This window comes from Chiloscyllium punctatum, chromosome 18, assembly GCF_047496795.1.
Source record: "Chiloscyllium punctatum isolate Juve2018m chromosome 18, sChiPun1.3, whole genome shotgun sequence".
NCBI lineage: Eukaryota > Metazoa > Chordata > Chondrichthyes > Orectolobiformes > Hemiscylliidae > Chiloscyllium > Chiloscyllium punctatum.
In genome coordinates, this window is record NC_092756.1 from 77,535,209 (window position 1) to 77,551,876 (window position 16,668).

The 16,668-nt window shown below is 45.1% G+C and overlaps 1 protein-coding gene across 1 annotated transcript in view; it reads left to right on the forward strand.

Annotated features, from left to right (window-relative positions):
* LOC140489208 (sterol regulatory element-binding protein 2-like) overlaps positions 1-16,668 on the forward strand; it is a 73,590-nt gene that overhangs the window by 37,930 nt on the left and 18,992 nt on the right. The window contains exon 10 of the mRNA XM_072588501.1: positions 13,564-13,825. Coding sequence (XP_072444602.1) covers positions 13,564-13,825 — 262 coding nt within the window. The remainder of the gene's footprint in view (positions 1-13,563; positions 13,826-16,668) is intronic.

Below are 16,668 nucleotides of genomic sequence, written 5' to 3' on the forward strand. Positions count from 1 at the left end.
ACTTTTGGAATGCTGATAGGGGTGAGTGGGAAATATATCTCTGGTGGTAGGGTCAGTTTTTGGAGTTGGCAGAGGTTGGTGGGGTGGAAGGTGAGGACCAAGAGGTTTCTGTCCTTGAGTCAGGAGGGGTGGGATTCGAGGGTGGTGGTGTGTGAAGTGGAGGAGATGCGTTGGAGGGCATTGTCAATCACGTGAGAAGGGAAGTTGTGATCGTGGAAGAAGGAGGCCATCTGGGATTTTTTGAGGTGGAATTGGTCATCCTGGGAAGAGATGCAGTGGAGGTGGAGGAATTGGGAATAAGGGATGATGTTTTTATAGGAGATAGGATGGGAGGAAGTATAGTCTAGGTAGCTGTGGGAGTCAGTGGGCTTGTACTATATGTCTATGGTTAGTCGGTTGCCAGAGATAGTGACGGAGAGATCCAGAAAGAGGAGACCGATATAGGTGAATTTGAGGTCGGGGTGGAAGGTGTTGATAAAATGGATAAACAGTTCAACCTCCTTGTGGGAGCATGATGCAGTGCGATACAGTCATTGATGTTGCGGAGGAACAGATGGGGGGGTGATGCCGATGTAACTGCGGAATATGGACTGTTCCACATATCTGACAAACAGGCAGGCATAGCCGGGTCCCATGTGGGTGCCCATGGTTACCCCTTTGGCTTGGAGGAAGTGGGAGGATTGGAAGGAGAAGTTGTTGAGGGTGAGGACCAGTTCAGCCAGGTGGATGACCGTGTCAGTGGAAGGGTACTGGTTGGGACAGCGTGAGGGGAGGAAACGAAGGGCTTGGAGACCTTCGTTGTTGCAGATTCAGTGTGTGCAGGGACTGGATGTCCATGGTGAAGATGAGGCGTTGGGGCCCCGGAAAACAAATCTTGGAGGGGATGAAGGGCATGGGTGGTGTCACGAGCATAGGTGGGGAGTTCCTGGACTAAGGGGGACAGCACGGTTTTGAGGTAGGAACAGATGAGTTCAGTGGGACAGGCGCAGGCTGAGTCAATGGGTCAACCGGGTCAGTCAAGTTTGTGAATCTTAGGAAGGAAGTAGAATTGGGCAGTGCAGGGTTCATAGACAATGAGGTTGGAGGCTGTGTCTGGGCGATCCCCAGAGGTGATGAGGTTGTGGATGGGTCTGGGTGATGATGGGAGAGGAGGTCATGATCAAGGGGGTAGTAGGAGGAGGTGCCTGTGAGTTAGCACCTAGCTTCAGCTGTGTTGATGCGCCACACCATTGACGTTTTCCCCCCCCCCCCTCCCCCGCAAAGCCCCATCTGTGGGTTTGATGGTGAGGTTGGGGTTGCAGCGGAGGGTTGCGCGTTGTGAGGGCGGGAGGTTGGAGTGGGTGACTGGTGTGGGCAGGTTGAGGCGGTCGATATCATGGTGGCAGTTTAAAATGAAGAGTTCAAGGCCGGGTAACAGGCCGGCTCATGGTGTTCCGATGGATGAGTTGTTTTGGAGGTGGGAGAAGGGGACCTCGGTGGCAGGGTGAGTATCTTGGTTGAAAAAGTGGGCCTGGCGGCAGAGATGGCGGAAGAAACCTTCAAGATCGCAGTATGTGTCAAACTCATTAATCTGGGAGCATGGAGGGATAAAGGTGAAGTCTTTACTGAGGAGCTAACATTCATCCTCAGTGAGGGGGAGGTCTGGGGGAATAGTGAAGACATGGCAGGGATGGGAGCTAGGAACTGGAATGGGGCAGAGATGCTTGCTTGAGTGGGTGTGGTTATACGATCAGTAGTGATGTCACCAACGGAAGTGATGCTCACAAAGGGGTGGAATTGATGTTTATGGCTGTGTTAATAGGGGCAGAAGTGGCATCACTGGTGGCGAGGGCAATGTTTTGGTTAGGTAATCGGTTGGTGGCGGCAGTGACGTCGATGTTAGAGCCTTCCAGTGAGGGGGAAGTGGCTGCCGCAGCGGCAACTGCGGGGGCGAAAGTGATGTGCAAGGTAGGTGTTGCGTCTGTGCTGGTGAATCTAGCGGTGCCGGAGGATCCTGGCAGTGGCAATCTTTTTGCGGAGGTGGTTGCATGGACAGGTATCTCTGAGGTGGTGTGGTCAGCAGTGGCTGTGGGCCGTGTGGCAGCGTCAGGGGCGGACGTCATCAATTGCCCTGGCATTTGGCTGCATGGCTAATGGCTAACCACTAAGGGCAGTTCCAGAGGTCAGGGGAAGGTTCTAGAAGGTTTGAGGAAACCAGTGTATGGAGGGAAGTGCATGAAAGTTTGTTTAACTTGTATTCTTTTATGTCCTATGCAGTACAGAAATAGTTTGTTGAGTGCATGTATCCTTCTGAGGATGTATATATACAGAGGTCTGCTGCAGGTCTGGGAAAGTGTGGCTCTGAACTGGGGCAGGACTGACTGCAGGTAGAGTAGATGGCAAAGCATCGCTGTTAGCGTGGTGTGGAGGATCCAGAAAGAGAATCGTTATTGAAGGTTTCGGATTTATAGTGTGTACTGGGTATCCTGTTAGGTCCAAACTGGGTTGGTCTAAGTGTGGTCCGGAGTCCATGTGGAATCAGATGGTTCTGTAAGTAGGTACTGAGGAAGGAGATGTGGCTGTGGTAGTGAGTCTGTTTGAGGGCGTGACTGAAAGGCTTCAGGTAGAGGAGGGGACTTGGGGAGGGACTCTCAGACCTTTGTAGAGAGAGGAGGACAACCTCTTCAAGGACTCCGCTGGCGAAACCTTCTCGTTCATTAACACGGAAGATTAAAGGCTTAACGATAATCTGGTAGGCCCAAGGCTGGGGCCTGTGTCAGAGTAGTATGAAGTTTCTCAAACACTCGCAGCCACTCGGATCCAATCAATAGAACGAGACTGACCCTTAAGGGTAACCTGACGCAAAATCGCATCCATACACCGATATTCAGGCATCCATTGGTGACAATAGTTCACCATATTGAGAAAAGACAGTATCTCATGTCGTGTGGAGGATCGCAGGGCATTGAGAATAGCAGCAACACGATTAGGACCAAGGTGACTGGTACTGCTCTCCAGGATGCAGCCTAGATATTGTAATACGGTTTGAGATAATTGTAGCTTGGCAGTAGAAATGGGGTGCCCGCAGGAGGCCAAGTGGATCAACAAGGTCACAGAGACCCGCTGATGGTCAGTGTAGGACCGCGCAGTGATGAGGAGGTCATCAGCATATTGCAACGCAGTGCTGCCACAAGACAGACAGAGCTGAGACTGATCCATTCCCACAGCATACACTACTGGACTTTGTGTGTAACCCTGAGGAAGACAAGTCCAGGTGAATTGTTGGCTCCCGTAGGTGAAGGCAAAGAGATCCTGGCTGTCCTCATGCAGTGGAAACACTGAGCAGAGGTCTATGACCGTGTAACAAGCCGAATCCGGAGGTCGTGTGGAAAAGATGACATTGGTATCAGGGATGACCGGTGCCATTGCGATAACAGTCTGATTTACGACACACATACCCTGAACAAACCGCCACTTATTGTTCTTGTTTGGTTTGGCGATAGGTAAAATGGGAGTATTACAGGGACTTTGAGTAGGACGCAACACCTCCTGAGTATCAATCAAAGCCGAATGCCCATTTCAGCATCGGGGACAACCTATATTGACGGATGTAAGGGAGGACCGCACTAGGATGGACAGGTACATGGTGCGGTTGAGCAGAAAGCACCAACCCCTCATGATTTTTATGGAGTGCCCACAAGGAAGAGGAAACGGACACGAGGAGCAGTGGAGGCATATAGACATGGGGCAAGGGTGGCTGACGCCAGAGGAAATTACTAGCCTGTGTTGCAGGGTCAGAGAACTGTATCAGCAAATTCAGGGCCTGCACCAGAGTGATCACGGAGGTCCAAGAACACACCCCGAACAGAACAGTGGATTGACACACAGTTTACGCAGGGCTTGGCGACCCAACAGGCAAACAGCTGAATTCTTGGCAATGACAAATGACTCCTCCACCTGGAACTGACCTATCTAAATGGAAACAAATTGGTAGAGTGATCCCATCATGGGAATTCTGGCTATACCAATGGTGGAGACAGTTTCAGTGCCTATCGAAAATTCCATAAAGGGTGGTACAGACGAAATACAGATGCTGGAGTCAACTAAAACCTTGACATGCTTCCCCTGAACATCAGTTTCCTTCACCGCATCTTCGAGGGGAGAAGATGATAGCTGGAACAAGGCAGTCTGTACTGATAACTCCTCGTGACATCCCTATTGTGTATTCTGGAAGGAGTCCATGAATGTAAAAGGGCACATAGGGCTGAATTCCTGCAGTTGCAGGAGGAGTAGCCAAATGCAGCCGACAAGCCCTAGCCCAGTGACCCTTCTGATCCCTCTGATGGCAAATTTCACTATTGTTGGACTGAACCGGCCCCTGCCCCTATCTAACTGAGGTGGATAATAGGTTTGGGATCTTTTGTTATAAGAATGGTGATATTGGACAAACTAGCCCTTGGGACCCGAGACCTCTTTTTGAATAGACCTTGTCGATCCATATTAGTGAGGGAGGTAACTACAGCCTCCTAATTCTGCTGTTGCCAGGTGAGATTGCTAAGCTTGAAAGCCTGAGCTAACTGGGATTCAACACAATTTAACAGAGTCTGTACCATCAAAGGATAGTTTCCTTCCAGAGGCACACCCGCAGATGATTCCCACTGTCCTTAAAATGGACGATAAAATCAACAAGGGGTTCCCCTTTCTTTTGAAGGCATCTAGTGACCTTGCTAAAGTCGCTATGCTGCCTGGCCCCATTTGAGATGGCCTGCGTAACTCCGTTCTGGAGCTACCTGTCCCAGAGGATATTTCCCTGACCCTGCTGCTCCACTGGGTTCCTCTATCCAATCTCCATTTTCCCTGGCTGGGACTGAAAAAGAATCCTTAACGGCTACCCAGAAGTACCATATGCAACTTTTGAGCAGGAGCAGAACATCCCTGCGTAAAGGGTTATAAATTTGGCAGGATTGGACCAGCCAGTTATGGAAGGGAATTGGCTTCCTTAGTGGGTTAAGGGCCTCCTTGATCATGCTCCTAACCTCAGGGGCAGACCAAGGCTTCAGGGCAGCTATATCGCCGACCAACAGTTGGGGCAGTTGGGTGACAGGAGGGGTGGAGCTAGAAGGTTTATTTTCATCGGAGGTGGCGGAGAGCTTCCCAGATGCCATATTCAGGTGACCCATTTTAGTCTGACTGTGAGTCTGCATCATAGTGGGTTGGGTAGAATCAGGTGTAGCTATAGGCAGGTCAGTAGTATGGACAACATCCTGGTAATGTGGAGCTTAAAAAGGCCAGGGCTGCTGTTCTTGCACAGCTGCTGCCAGGAGGATGTTCTCCATAACTGTATTCTCCTGAGATTCAAGTTGGGGATATAGCCCCATCGAGCACTCAAAGGTGCCTCCTTCTGTGCACCAGTATCTTTCTAAGGTTTAAATTTGGGAGGTTGATGACACTTAGCAACCTCCTAACTATTTAACAAAATAATGCATCATATAACATTTGTCCCAAGTGAGATCGTCACCTCCTTCCTGAGTAATTTCTTGCCATTCCTTAATTTTACTGAAGTTAAAAGAGCCTCCATAGAGCCAATGGCTCTAGAACCATCCATAAAGACCACTACAAAAGGAATGACATACCCGGAATCTCGTGCTTCAAGCAGCACCGCATCCCCTGGTGATCCCGGTGGAACGATAGGGTCTCCTACCTGTTGCCATGATCCCATCACCTTAGGATGTCTTTGTTTTGTTCAGTTTTCCATCCTTAGGCCATGTTCTGGGTGCCTCATCTGCGTGTGCAGAGAAGCACTGACTGCTAGCTCAATTTCCCATTTCCGAAAGCCAGAAACAGAAGTCACGAACCAAGAAAGAATCCTTAATGGAGAAAAGAGAAAAAACTATTACCCACACCTGCATGCACTAACTCACCAGTGTTTCTCTTCCGTCCACAAGGTCCACAAGTCATTAACATTAGGTACATTGTGTTGCTCAGCAATGAAAGGACAATGTTCTATTTTAATTCGATAGCTACCTCTTCTTAGTCTTGCTCACTGCCCTAGTAAGTTTAGTCTTCTCTGATTTTGCCTCAACCTTTCAGTAGCCTTGGCTCAACTGGAGTCACTGGCCAGACACCAGACAGCCTTTACACTTACCCTCCATGAGGGGAGCAGTGGGCCCAGCCCCCTTTCAGCGAGGACTCTCCCGTGCACTATTTCCACTATTTCCTCCTTTTTGTTATTTTCTGATTCCATATTAATCGGGATCCTGCCTGACTATGCCAGATTCTTTTGTGTAAATTTGGTCTGAGACCTCGAGTCATGTTTCAAGAAGCTTTATTTTTCGTGAATTGATGGAGAGGCTGCCACACCGTCTTCATTGTCCCACAGCACTCTCCAGAACTGAACAATCAACCTATACTTATACAGTGATACAAACAACTTGGCTTACGTTCCGCATTTACAATAATTCAAGATAAAGATAAACACTGCAGTTATCGCCTTGTTGCTCAAGGACACAGAAACTAACGAGCATATTATATACTCCCTATATTTTGTCAAATTATAATTATGCAACCTCAGTCTTTATCTCCAGCAGTGTTTTCCTACTAAAGCGAGAGGCTGAGAGCCATGATAGTTTTTACCTTGGTCCAGTATCCCATCATACAGCATTATGTCAAGTTCTTAATACTTCCACACGTGCAATGATCTTGAGTACTTATTTTAAGACTGGAGGGCAATTCCAGTTTGTGATATATGAAGTTTTTTTTTCTATTCCACTAGGTCTAATTAGAGCTTAAAGTTGTAGAGATCGCCATAGGCGTATGTGTTAGTTTGCATTGGTGTTGTTGAAGAGAGAGTGACATGCTGCTGAAACTTTTTGTCTACACTAAGGGCAAATTCAATGCTAAACTTGAAAAATTGTCAAAATTTGACATTATTGCATTTATTCTGATGAGTGCAAGATGGAAAGCTTTGGCAACATATCATTCTATTCAACACTCAAGCTGTGCACTATAAATGAATCATTTTCTTTTTCACCAACTAATTTAAGTAATCTAGGGAAGTTTTAGAAAGGTTTTTCTGATTTTGATACTTGTAATCGTGAACATGAGGTACAGTGTGTTGCTTAGCAATGAAAGGGCAATGTTCTCGTTGTTGTTACACATTCAAAGCAAAGTCTGGTCGATTTTGATGTATTTTAGTCCAGATATATTTTGGATTAGTTGTTTTAAAATTACATAAAATTTGATGGTTGGGGATTCAAGATGGCGGTGACCCAGTAAGTCTAAGTCTGCAGTGCTCTGCCTGAGACTCTGGCAAAGTGGGAGCCCACCTTCACCTCACCTTTTAAATCATTCAGGATAGCTTTTGTCCAAGCACCAGTTAACAGTTTGGTGTTTCTTTCAAAATGACTACGGGCAAAAACTCCCGCAGTTCACAACAGGTGGGGACCCCACCCCCTCCCGCAGCAGCTGAGACATCCGCGGCCGCTTCAGGGGACTTGCCTTCGGTGGTGAGCCTGCTCTCCGGGATCACCAAACTCCAAGAGAAGGTTGACACTTCTATCGAGGAGACCCGGTCCAGCTGCAGAAGCATGACCAAGTGATCGAAAAACTTGAACGGCGTGTCAGATGGGCGGAGCAATGGGCCGTGGCCTCGGAGATGTCTGCTGTGTCATCCGTGGGTTGGGTCAGGTCCGGCCTCTGAAGCAGCAAATCCAGACCTTGGAGGAGCGCATCGCCGACCTCAATAATCGGGGTCGTCAGAAAAATATTCGGTTGCTGGTCCTTCCCGAACGGGAAGAGGAAGGCCAACTTGTGGATTTCTTGGAATGATACATCCCCAGGCCATGATGCACAAGAGTTCCAGGATAATGTTTCAGGATTTCTCTCCGGCCGTAGTCCTTAAGAGGAGGGTATTCAATGAGGCGAAGAGGCAACTGAAAGACATAAATATTCAATACTCCATGTGTTATCTGGCAATGCTGCACCTCAGCCATGCAGGATCCGTTTATAACTTTGGATCTCCGGAGAAAGTAAAATAATTCTTGGACTCTCTTAAATAGACTGCGGGACTGGAACCGTATTGGTAATGACTTTATTCCACCCCCCCCCCCCCCCCCCGTTTATTCTTTTCCTTCTTCATCTCCTTTCCACTCATCTTTCCCTGGGGGCGGGCGGGCCCGGGCCCGGGGGGGGGGGGGGGGGCCGGGGCGGGGCGGGGGGCGCGGGCCCGGCCCGAGCCGGGCCGGGGGGGGGGTCCGGGGCCGGGCTTGTTCTTTACTCTTCCTTTGGTCTCTTTTTTTTTATATAGCTCGTGCGGCTTACTCGATTTGTGGGGGAGGGGGTTTTGTTCTTTATGCTTTTCTTTTCTAAGGCGGGATTTTCCTCTTTCTTTATCTTAGTTGCCTAATACTTGCTGGGATTGTAATTTTGTAACTTTAGTAAAAACAATACAAAATATAAACGCACCCAGGTATTGGTGTGGTGGGGGAAGGTCACTCACTTTTAACTCTGGTTTTATAAAACACTTGAATTTGTTTACTCCGTTCTATAATGCCTGGGCCGAAGGCAGGGCCCTCACTAGGAGAGATTATGGTGGGATTATTGATAGGTAGTTATGCCCCCTGGGAGCAAGAGGGAAAGTCTCCTTTCAAATATGTTTTGTGTTTTTTTTAACGAGTAGTTTTTAATTGTGTTGGTTTAAATGTTTTAAAGAATTTTTGTATTTGTGAATTTTCTGTGGTATTTATTCAAGGGCTTTTGGGTGGGGTTCTTCCTCCTGGGGGGTTTCGGGCTTGCCTGGCCGATCGTGGCTAGCCATTCGGTGGTGCACCTGGAATGTCAAGGGGAGCAATTCACCGATCAAAAGGAAAAATATATTAACAAATCTTAAAAAAAGAAAGGGTTGACATAGCTCTCTTACAGGAGACACATCTACTTGACAAAGAGCACTTAAAGCTACAAAAGGGTGGATTTGGTCAGGCTTTGTTTTCATCTTTCAGCTCAAAAAGTAGGGGAGTAGCCATTCTTATTCGGAAGAATCTTCCTTTCCAAAAGTAAAGCCAGATAAAAGATGAGTCTGGATGGTATATATTGATCAAAGCCCAAATACATGGAGAGGAAAATGGAATTTTGAATCTTTATTGACCCCCGGCACACCCTTTTTAAATTTGTAATGGAAGCATTCTCCAAATTGATGGCTCTCTGGGTGCGCCATACAATTAAAGGCGGAGATTTTAACTCTGTTATGGACTCAGAGACGGATAGAATACCTAGGAGCACTACAGGTTTATCTCTGAGATCTAGACAACTGACGGATCTGAACAAGGAGCTAGGACTAGCAGATGTGTGGAGATGCTTTCATCCCCAGAGGGTAGAAACTTTACTTTCTACTCTAACCCACACAAGTGCCATACCAGAATTGATATGTTTTTGCCCCCTCAACCCTTTTGAATTCGATACTATCTTGTAAAATAGGTATTATAGCTATTTATGATCATGCCACAGTATATATTGAAGTCAAGATTGGGGATGATGGAATAGGCCCCCGACATTGGCGTATGGATCCTTTCTTATTGAAGGATAGCAAATTTATAAAGTATTTTTCGCAGGAATTCAAAACCTTCTGGGAAATTAATTCTGGTATGGCTAGTAACCGTCGATGATGTGGGAGACCACTAAGGCATAGGTGCGAGGCTTGGTCATCTCATATTCTGCCACCCGGAAACAACAAAAAGAAGAGCAACAGCACCTGCTCCAGGCTCGCTTGAAGGCAGCTGAGACAGCGTATGTTGACGGGCCGTCCATTACTAAGCTACAAAGGATCACAGCCCTTAGGGCAGCCTCGAATACTGCACTTGCCCAAACAGCAAAGAGGGAAGTATTATTTGCAAAACAGAGATTATTTGAATATGGTGACAAGCCTGGCAGATATCTAGTGTATCTTGCCAGAAAGAAAAAGGCTCCCCAAGCCATTACGTCCATTAGAGAAAGTGCTGGTACCTTGACTTGTGATCGTAAAAAGACCAATACAGACTTTAGAAAGTTCTATTTCGAATTGTATAAGTTGCAGGATTGTGAGGGTAGACCTGGGAAGATGGAATTGTTTAAAACTTTGGCTCTTCTGGGCTTAACCTTGGAGCAGGTGTCAATCTTGAACACCCCCTTGACAACCCAGGAAGTACTGGACACGGTTAGGCAGCTTCAGAGTGGTAATGCGCCTGGGCCAGACGGATTCCAGGTTGAGGCCTATAAAGAATTTATAGGGGAACTGGCTGGGCCACTCATAAATATGTACAATTACTCACACAGTCAGGGCTGCCTCCCGCCTTCGTTGAGAGAAGGAAATATTTCTCTCATTCTTAAAAAGGGAAAGGCCCCCAGAGGATTGCTCTTCATATAGACCTTGCTAAATGTGGATTTCAAAATTCTTTCCAAAATGTTAGCATTACGACTGGAGAGGGTCCGTCTGATCCTCTTTTATAAAGGGTCTCAGGTCAACTAATAATATTAGAAGGGTCTTAAATATGATACAAGCCTGTCAACAGGGAACAATACCAGGTTTAGTTGTCTCCCTGGACGCAGAGAAGGCATTTGATCGGGTAGAATGACCATTTTTATTGTGCACTGGAAAGGTTTGGTGTCAGAGAGGTATTTACTAAATAGGTTTCACTATTATATAATGATCCCAAAGCAGCGCTGATCACCAATGGCTTAGGTTCGGATAGCTTTAGTGTTGGCAGGGGCTGTCATCAGGGATGTCCTTTTTCACCATTATTGTTCACGCTAGTGATTGAACTATATGAACTTGACCGTAACGTAATGGCTCCGAGGGTTGGATCGGGTAAGCACAAGATTACTCTCTATGCAGATGATGTCCTCCTCTTCTTAAGCGATCCTTAATTCAAGTGGTCAGTCTATTTTGATATGTTCTCAGGTTACAAAATCAATTTTATGAAATCGGAGGCCATGCAGTTGGGAGGTCTTGCCAGTGTATCCAATTTACCGGACGGATCTTGTTTTCCCTTTAGGTGGTCACTAGAACATTTTTTATACTTAGGTATTTTTATCACTCCAGTATTTGGTCAGCTGTATGAAGCCAGTTTCATACACCTATTAGAAAAAATAAGGCAGGACTGGGGAGATCTCCCAATATCCTGGTTAGGCAAAGTAGCCTTAGTTAAGATGAATGTTCTACCTCCTCTTCTATATCCGATGAGAATGCTCCCCTTGATGCTGCCGAGACAGGCATTTCTTAAGCTTTCTGGCTGGCTCGGCTCCTTTATTTGGAATCATAGATGGCCCCCTATCAAATTAGAAAAGCTGCAGCTCCCACAAGCAAGGGGTGGGCTGGACTTTACAGATTTCAGGAGGTACCAATTGAGCTCCTTATTTTCCTATGTAGCTGATTGGGTCTCATGTGACCCATAATCAGTCTGGTTAGATATTGAGACCTCCCAAGCAAAAGAGAGCTATTACAGATTATTGTAAAAACCCTATTGTACTTAATACAATTAGAGCCTGGAGGATAATGCGACAAGATGAGGGTAACCTGCAAAAAACCTCCCCTTATACCCCTATAGTGGAAGCATCGCGATTCCAGCTAGGACTGACAAATGCTACATTTAAAACTTGGAAGTCCAGCGATATCGCCTGCTTGGGGGATCTGTTCAATGGGCAGGTTATGATATCCTTTGAGCAGTTGTACTGGACGTTTGGACTGCCTAACAGGGACCTCTTTCGGTATTTCCAAATACGCGACTTTATACAAAAGAAGACCACACTGATAGTTAATCCCTACAAATCAGATAGGGAAAGGAGAGTGCTATGGTCAGTACTCTTTATCACTCACTACACAATAAGGCATCGAAGGACATGGAATGATTATATAAAACCTGGAATCAAGAATTAGGATTGGAAATCTCTTTAGAAATGTGGGAGGACATCTGAGAAAATGCCAGAAAGATCTCTCTTTTGTAATTGAACTCATAGAATTAAAGATACTCCACAGGGCTCATATGGCACCTGAACGACTGGCAAAATTCAAGGCAGGAGCATCCCCAATGTGTCCTAAATGTAAAACAGAAGTTGGCACACTCACTCATTGTCTGTGGACATGCCATAAGGTCTGCAGGTATTGAGCTAGGGTAGCGAATGCCTTGACAGAGATCTTGGGGACGGAGATTAGACTGGATCCAGTGTCCCTGCTTTTGGGCTCTTTAGGTTTTCGCTCCTTGGATGTGTATGGGGGGGAGCGAGGCGAGAGGAGGAATCCCGTACAAATATGGGTTTTATTATGACTTGATGTAAGTGTGTTTTGAGCATGTATCTAGTTATTTAATTATTTTGTTTATTGCTAGTAATGTATTTTATCCTATTTTATGTTTTGGTTGTTTGTAGGATAGATCAATAGTTAGGTGGGTTTTTCCCCCTTTTTTAAATTATTTATTTATTTAATTAATTTTATATTGGTGCTTATACTTGTTTGTATTACTTTTGTAATTTTGTTAAAAAATTCTTTAAAAATTTTCTTTTCTCAATAAAGTTACCTATATAAAAAAAATTTGATGGTTAATCAAGATCATTGAAATCTGGGCAATAAACATTGCCTTTGTTCCAGTTTGACTGTAGATCACCATTAATAGGATTACGATGCCACCCACCATTCAAACTGCAAGTGGACAAATTATTTTGAGCCACAAATCCAGTTGCTGCCCTTGACTGCAAAATTGCCTCCTTGACCAGCTCACCCCACAGCCACTTAATGGCCCTTTATTTGGCTTGGAATGCCACTTGTCTATTTTCCCCCACTTTCCAAGAAGTCCTGCCTACCAATAGCCAGCAGCTGTCTGATCCTTGGTGTTACTGCTCGGATTGTTGTCCTTTAGAGGGGAAATGTGTTGCTGTGAAGCTGGATTTCAAGTAAAGTTTCTGGTTTCCCCAGGATCAAGCTGACAGACCTAGTAAGTGGGTTGAGTTTAGCAAAGCCAGGTCGTTCCTGCATGATGGGAAATTTTTTAAGTGTGACTTGACAAATGATGATAAGTGGCGTCAAATATTCTGTCCTCTGTACTTTTTATACAATAAGCAAGTAAGAGACTGGTAGGTATGGTGGTTTCAGAACTGTTCTTTCAGTTCTGCAATCAGAGTTTCAAATACAGTCCAAGTCATTTGAAATGAAAGTTTCCTGTACCAGTTGAGTCCTGCAAGAAATTAAACTTGAGACTCAAATCAATGCCTTGTCAGCATCAGCTCACAACTTTAAGCTGTCCCTAACTTGACAATCCCACTGGTTTGCTTAAGCCGAAAATGCAAAGGGGATGAAGATGCACCTTTTGGTGTGTGGAGTTTTCCTCCATTACTAACCATAATGAATTAAAATTAAACTTGATGTCAGAGTCGTTACTAAAGCAATCAGCTGTTTGTGGGAGAAAGGAACTTTGCATATATTCAAATTATGCACCATTATGATATATTTGTAAAGGTTATTCTTGAGCATCTTTCAAAAGAGTATCCATGAAGACCAGAATGGATGAACCACATTATATGACATGTCCGAGTTGGTAATTGGAAATGTGATTTTTGTTACAGGGTGCCTTCACAGCAGCTGCAGGAAACTTACAGACTTGTTTGTTAGCGCTGGGGCGGGCACTACCTGCATCACGGTTGGATTTGGCTTGTAGCCTTTGCTGGAATATCATTCGACACAGTGTTCAGAAAGTGGTGTTTACACGTTGGCTCTTGAAGTGGACCAGAGGGTTTCGGCAGGAAGTGCAGCTCCAAGAAGAGGCCAAAATGAGTGCACATGATGCTGCGTTAGTTTATCATAAATTGCATCAGTTGCAATTAACAGGTATTTTGATGCATTTCACCATGCAGTCTTACAACAGAAAAAAGTAATTTGGTCCATCAAACTTGTTTGTTCTGTGAAGGCACTATCCAGTTCTTTCATTGCCTCTACTTTTTCCCTAGTCATCCTAAGTTATAATCACCTTTAGTTAATCATCTAATTTGATTTTGAAAATTACAATTAAATCTGCTTCTACTATCTTTTCAGGCCATACATTATAAATCACAGTAACTGGCTGTGTTGATATCTATAGAAAATTCTGTTGATCTGTCCTATGAATTTTGGCAATTGCCTTGCATTTTATAAGAAGTATTATTTGGCTGAATCCTTGGTTCTCATAAAAATATTAACTTTTACACAGCTGGAAAGAAGTGTTGACTTTGCTTGATTGACAATGGGCTGAGCAGTGGCAGATGGAGTTTAATTTAGATAAATGCGAGGTGCCGCATTTTGGGAAAGCAAATCTTAGCTGGGTTTATACACTTAGTGGTAAGGTCCTCAGGGGTGTTGCTGAACAAAGAGGCCTTGGAGTGCAGGTTCATAGCTCCTTGAAAGTAGATTCACAGGTAGATAGGATAGTGAAGAAGGCGTTTGGTATGCTTTCCTTTATTGGTCAGAGTATTCAGTACAGGAGTTGGGAGGTCATGTTGCAACTGTACAGGACATTGATTAGGCCACTGTTGGAATATTGCGTGCAATTCTGGTCGTCTTCTTATCGGAAGGATGTTGTGAAACTTGAAAGGGCTCAGAAAAGATTTACAAGGATGTTGCCAGGGTTGGAGGATTTGAGCTATAGGGAGAGGTTGAATAGGCTAGGGCTGTTTTCCCTGGAGGGTGACCTTATAGACGTTTATAAAATCATGAGGGGTATGGATAGGGCAAATAGACCAGGTCTTTTCCCTGGGTTGGGGGAGTCCAGAACTAGAGGGCATAGGTTTAGGGTGAGAGGGGAAAGATATAAAAGGGAATTAAGGCGCAACGTTTTCATGTAGAGGGTGGTGTGTGTATGGAATGAGCTGCCAGTGGAAGTGGTGGAGGCTGGTACAACTGCAGCATTTAAAAGGCATCTGGATGGGTGTATGAATAGGAAGGATTTGGAGGGATATGGGCCAAGTGCTGGCAGGTGGGACTAGGTTGGGTTGGGATATCTGGTCGGCATGGATGGGTTGGACTGAAGGGTCTGTTTCCATGCTGTACCTCTCTATGACTCTATAATTGTGACTGTGCATCTCTCAGAGCAATGCAACCTATCATCTGGGTGCCCTTGTGTATGAATTGCAAATGATTAGTACGCAAGTACAACAAGTAATTAGGAGAATTAATAGAATGTTGTTATTTGTCAGAAAAGGTATTGAATACGTAAAGTAGGAAAGTTATGTTTCGATTATACAGGGCACTGGTGCAATTGCAGCTGGAGTACTGTGAACAATATTGATCTCTTTTTAATGCATTGGAGGCAATTTATAGAGGTTTACTAAAGTAATACTTGGAATGGGTGGGTTGTCCTGTGAGGAAAGATTGGATATGAAACATGAAATCCTCAAGGGTGTACTCAGGGTAGGTATTGAGGATCCAGAGGGAACTTGGTTTTAAAAAAAAGCAGCGGTTGCCCATTTAAAACAGAGATTAGTTGAACTTTTGCCACTGAGGTTCAAGAGTGTTTGGATCTCTTCTGGAAAAAAGTGGTGGAGCAGAGTCTTTGAATAGTTTTAAAGTAGAGGTATAGATTCTTGTTAAGAAAGGGGTTGGAAGATTACCCGGGAAAGTAGGAATATGGATTTGAGGTTGCATTTACAGCTGCGTGATCTTGTTGAATTCTGAAAGCGACTTGAGGAACTGAATGCCTTTTGCTTTTTCCTCCTCCTGATTTGTACGCTTCTATGATTCCATCTCCTGGTCTGAAATGGTTAGTATGTTTAAAAGGAGTGGAATGTGGACAATATTTGTGAAGAGTGACTGTGTTATGGGTGTGAGATGGCACAAAGCTGAGTGTGAACGTTGTTGCTTGGATGGGATGGTGAGGAGGTGTTTTGAGAGAATGAGTGAAGCTGTAAGGTGTACTGTTCTGAGGATTGTTATGCATCAGAATGCTGGGGAAGTCGGTACGAAACTTCACAGCTGGAAGTGTTTTGCCACCCTCTCTTTTTCCTGTTCTCCCAAGGTTGTTAAACCACTTGGGACATTGTATAGAGACTGAAAAGTTCCCACATCTACTGCTATGGCCCTTCCATCCATTCCTGCTTGGTTGGAGAGGTTTACCTCTTCCTGCTTCATGAGTTTCATTACCTTAATCAATCTGCACAGTTCTCACAGCAGAATCTCCTGAGTAAGAATCAGAGACCTGAAGAACTGCCGCCTTGGGTCTCCTTTCCCTACCTCTGCTTGCTGAAGCCATAGAGCCACTGTCTTGCGGGCCATTAGAAACCCTACTATGGGCGTGAGGGGATGTAGTATGACCACTGAATTGGAAAGGAGGCAATGAGTGTGGACCTTGGGTGAGGAATTTTTACCTTTCCTTTTAAAAGAATCTGGCCTAAGGCTCACGATTCTTCTGAGGAGAAGCTGACTCTGCAAAAAGTTTGGAGAGATACGATCCACTAATAGAGCTGACCAGGTCAGCAATTTCCACAGCAAGGAAAATCAGGGACACCAGGAATGAGAGTGGGAATTCTGAAATCAGGTCCCAACCACCTCTGTTTTTAAAAAACTCTGGCATTTTTAAAACTGAAAATCCAGCCCAATAAATTTGTTCTTTCACTTGTCCTTCACATGGAAGCATTTGATCAATTAATGTTTTTGGATAAAATTGTATTTCTCTTGTTCAGAAATTCCAAGTGAAGCTGAAG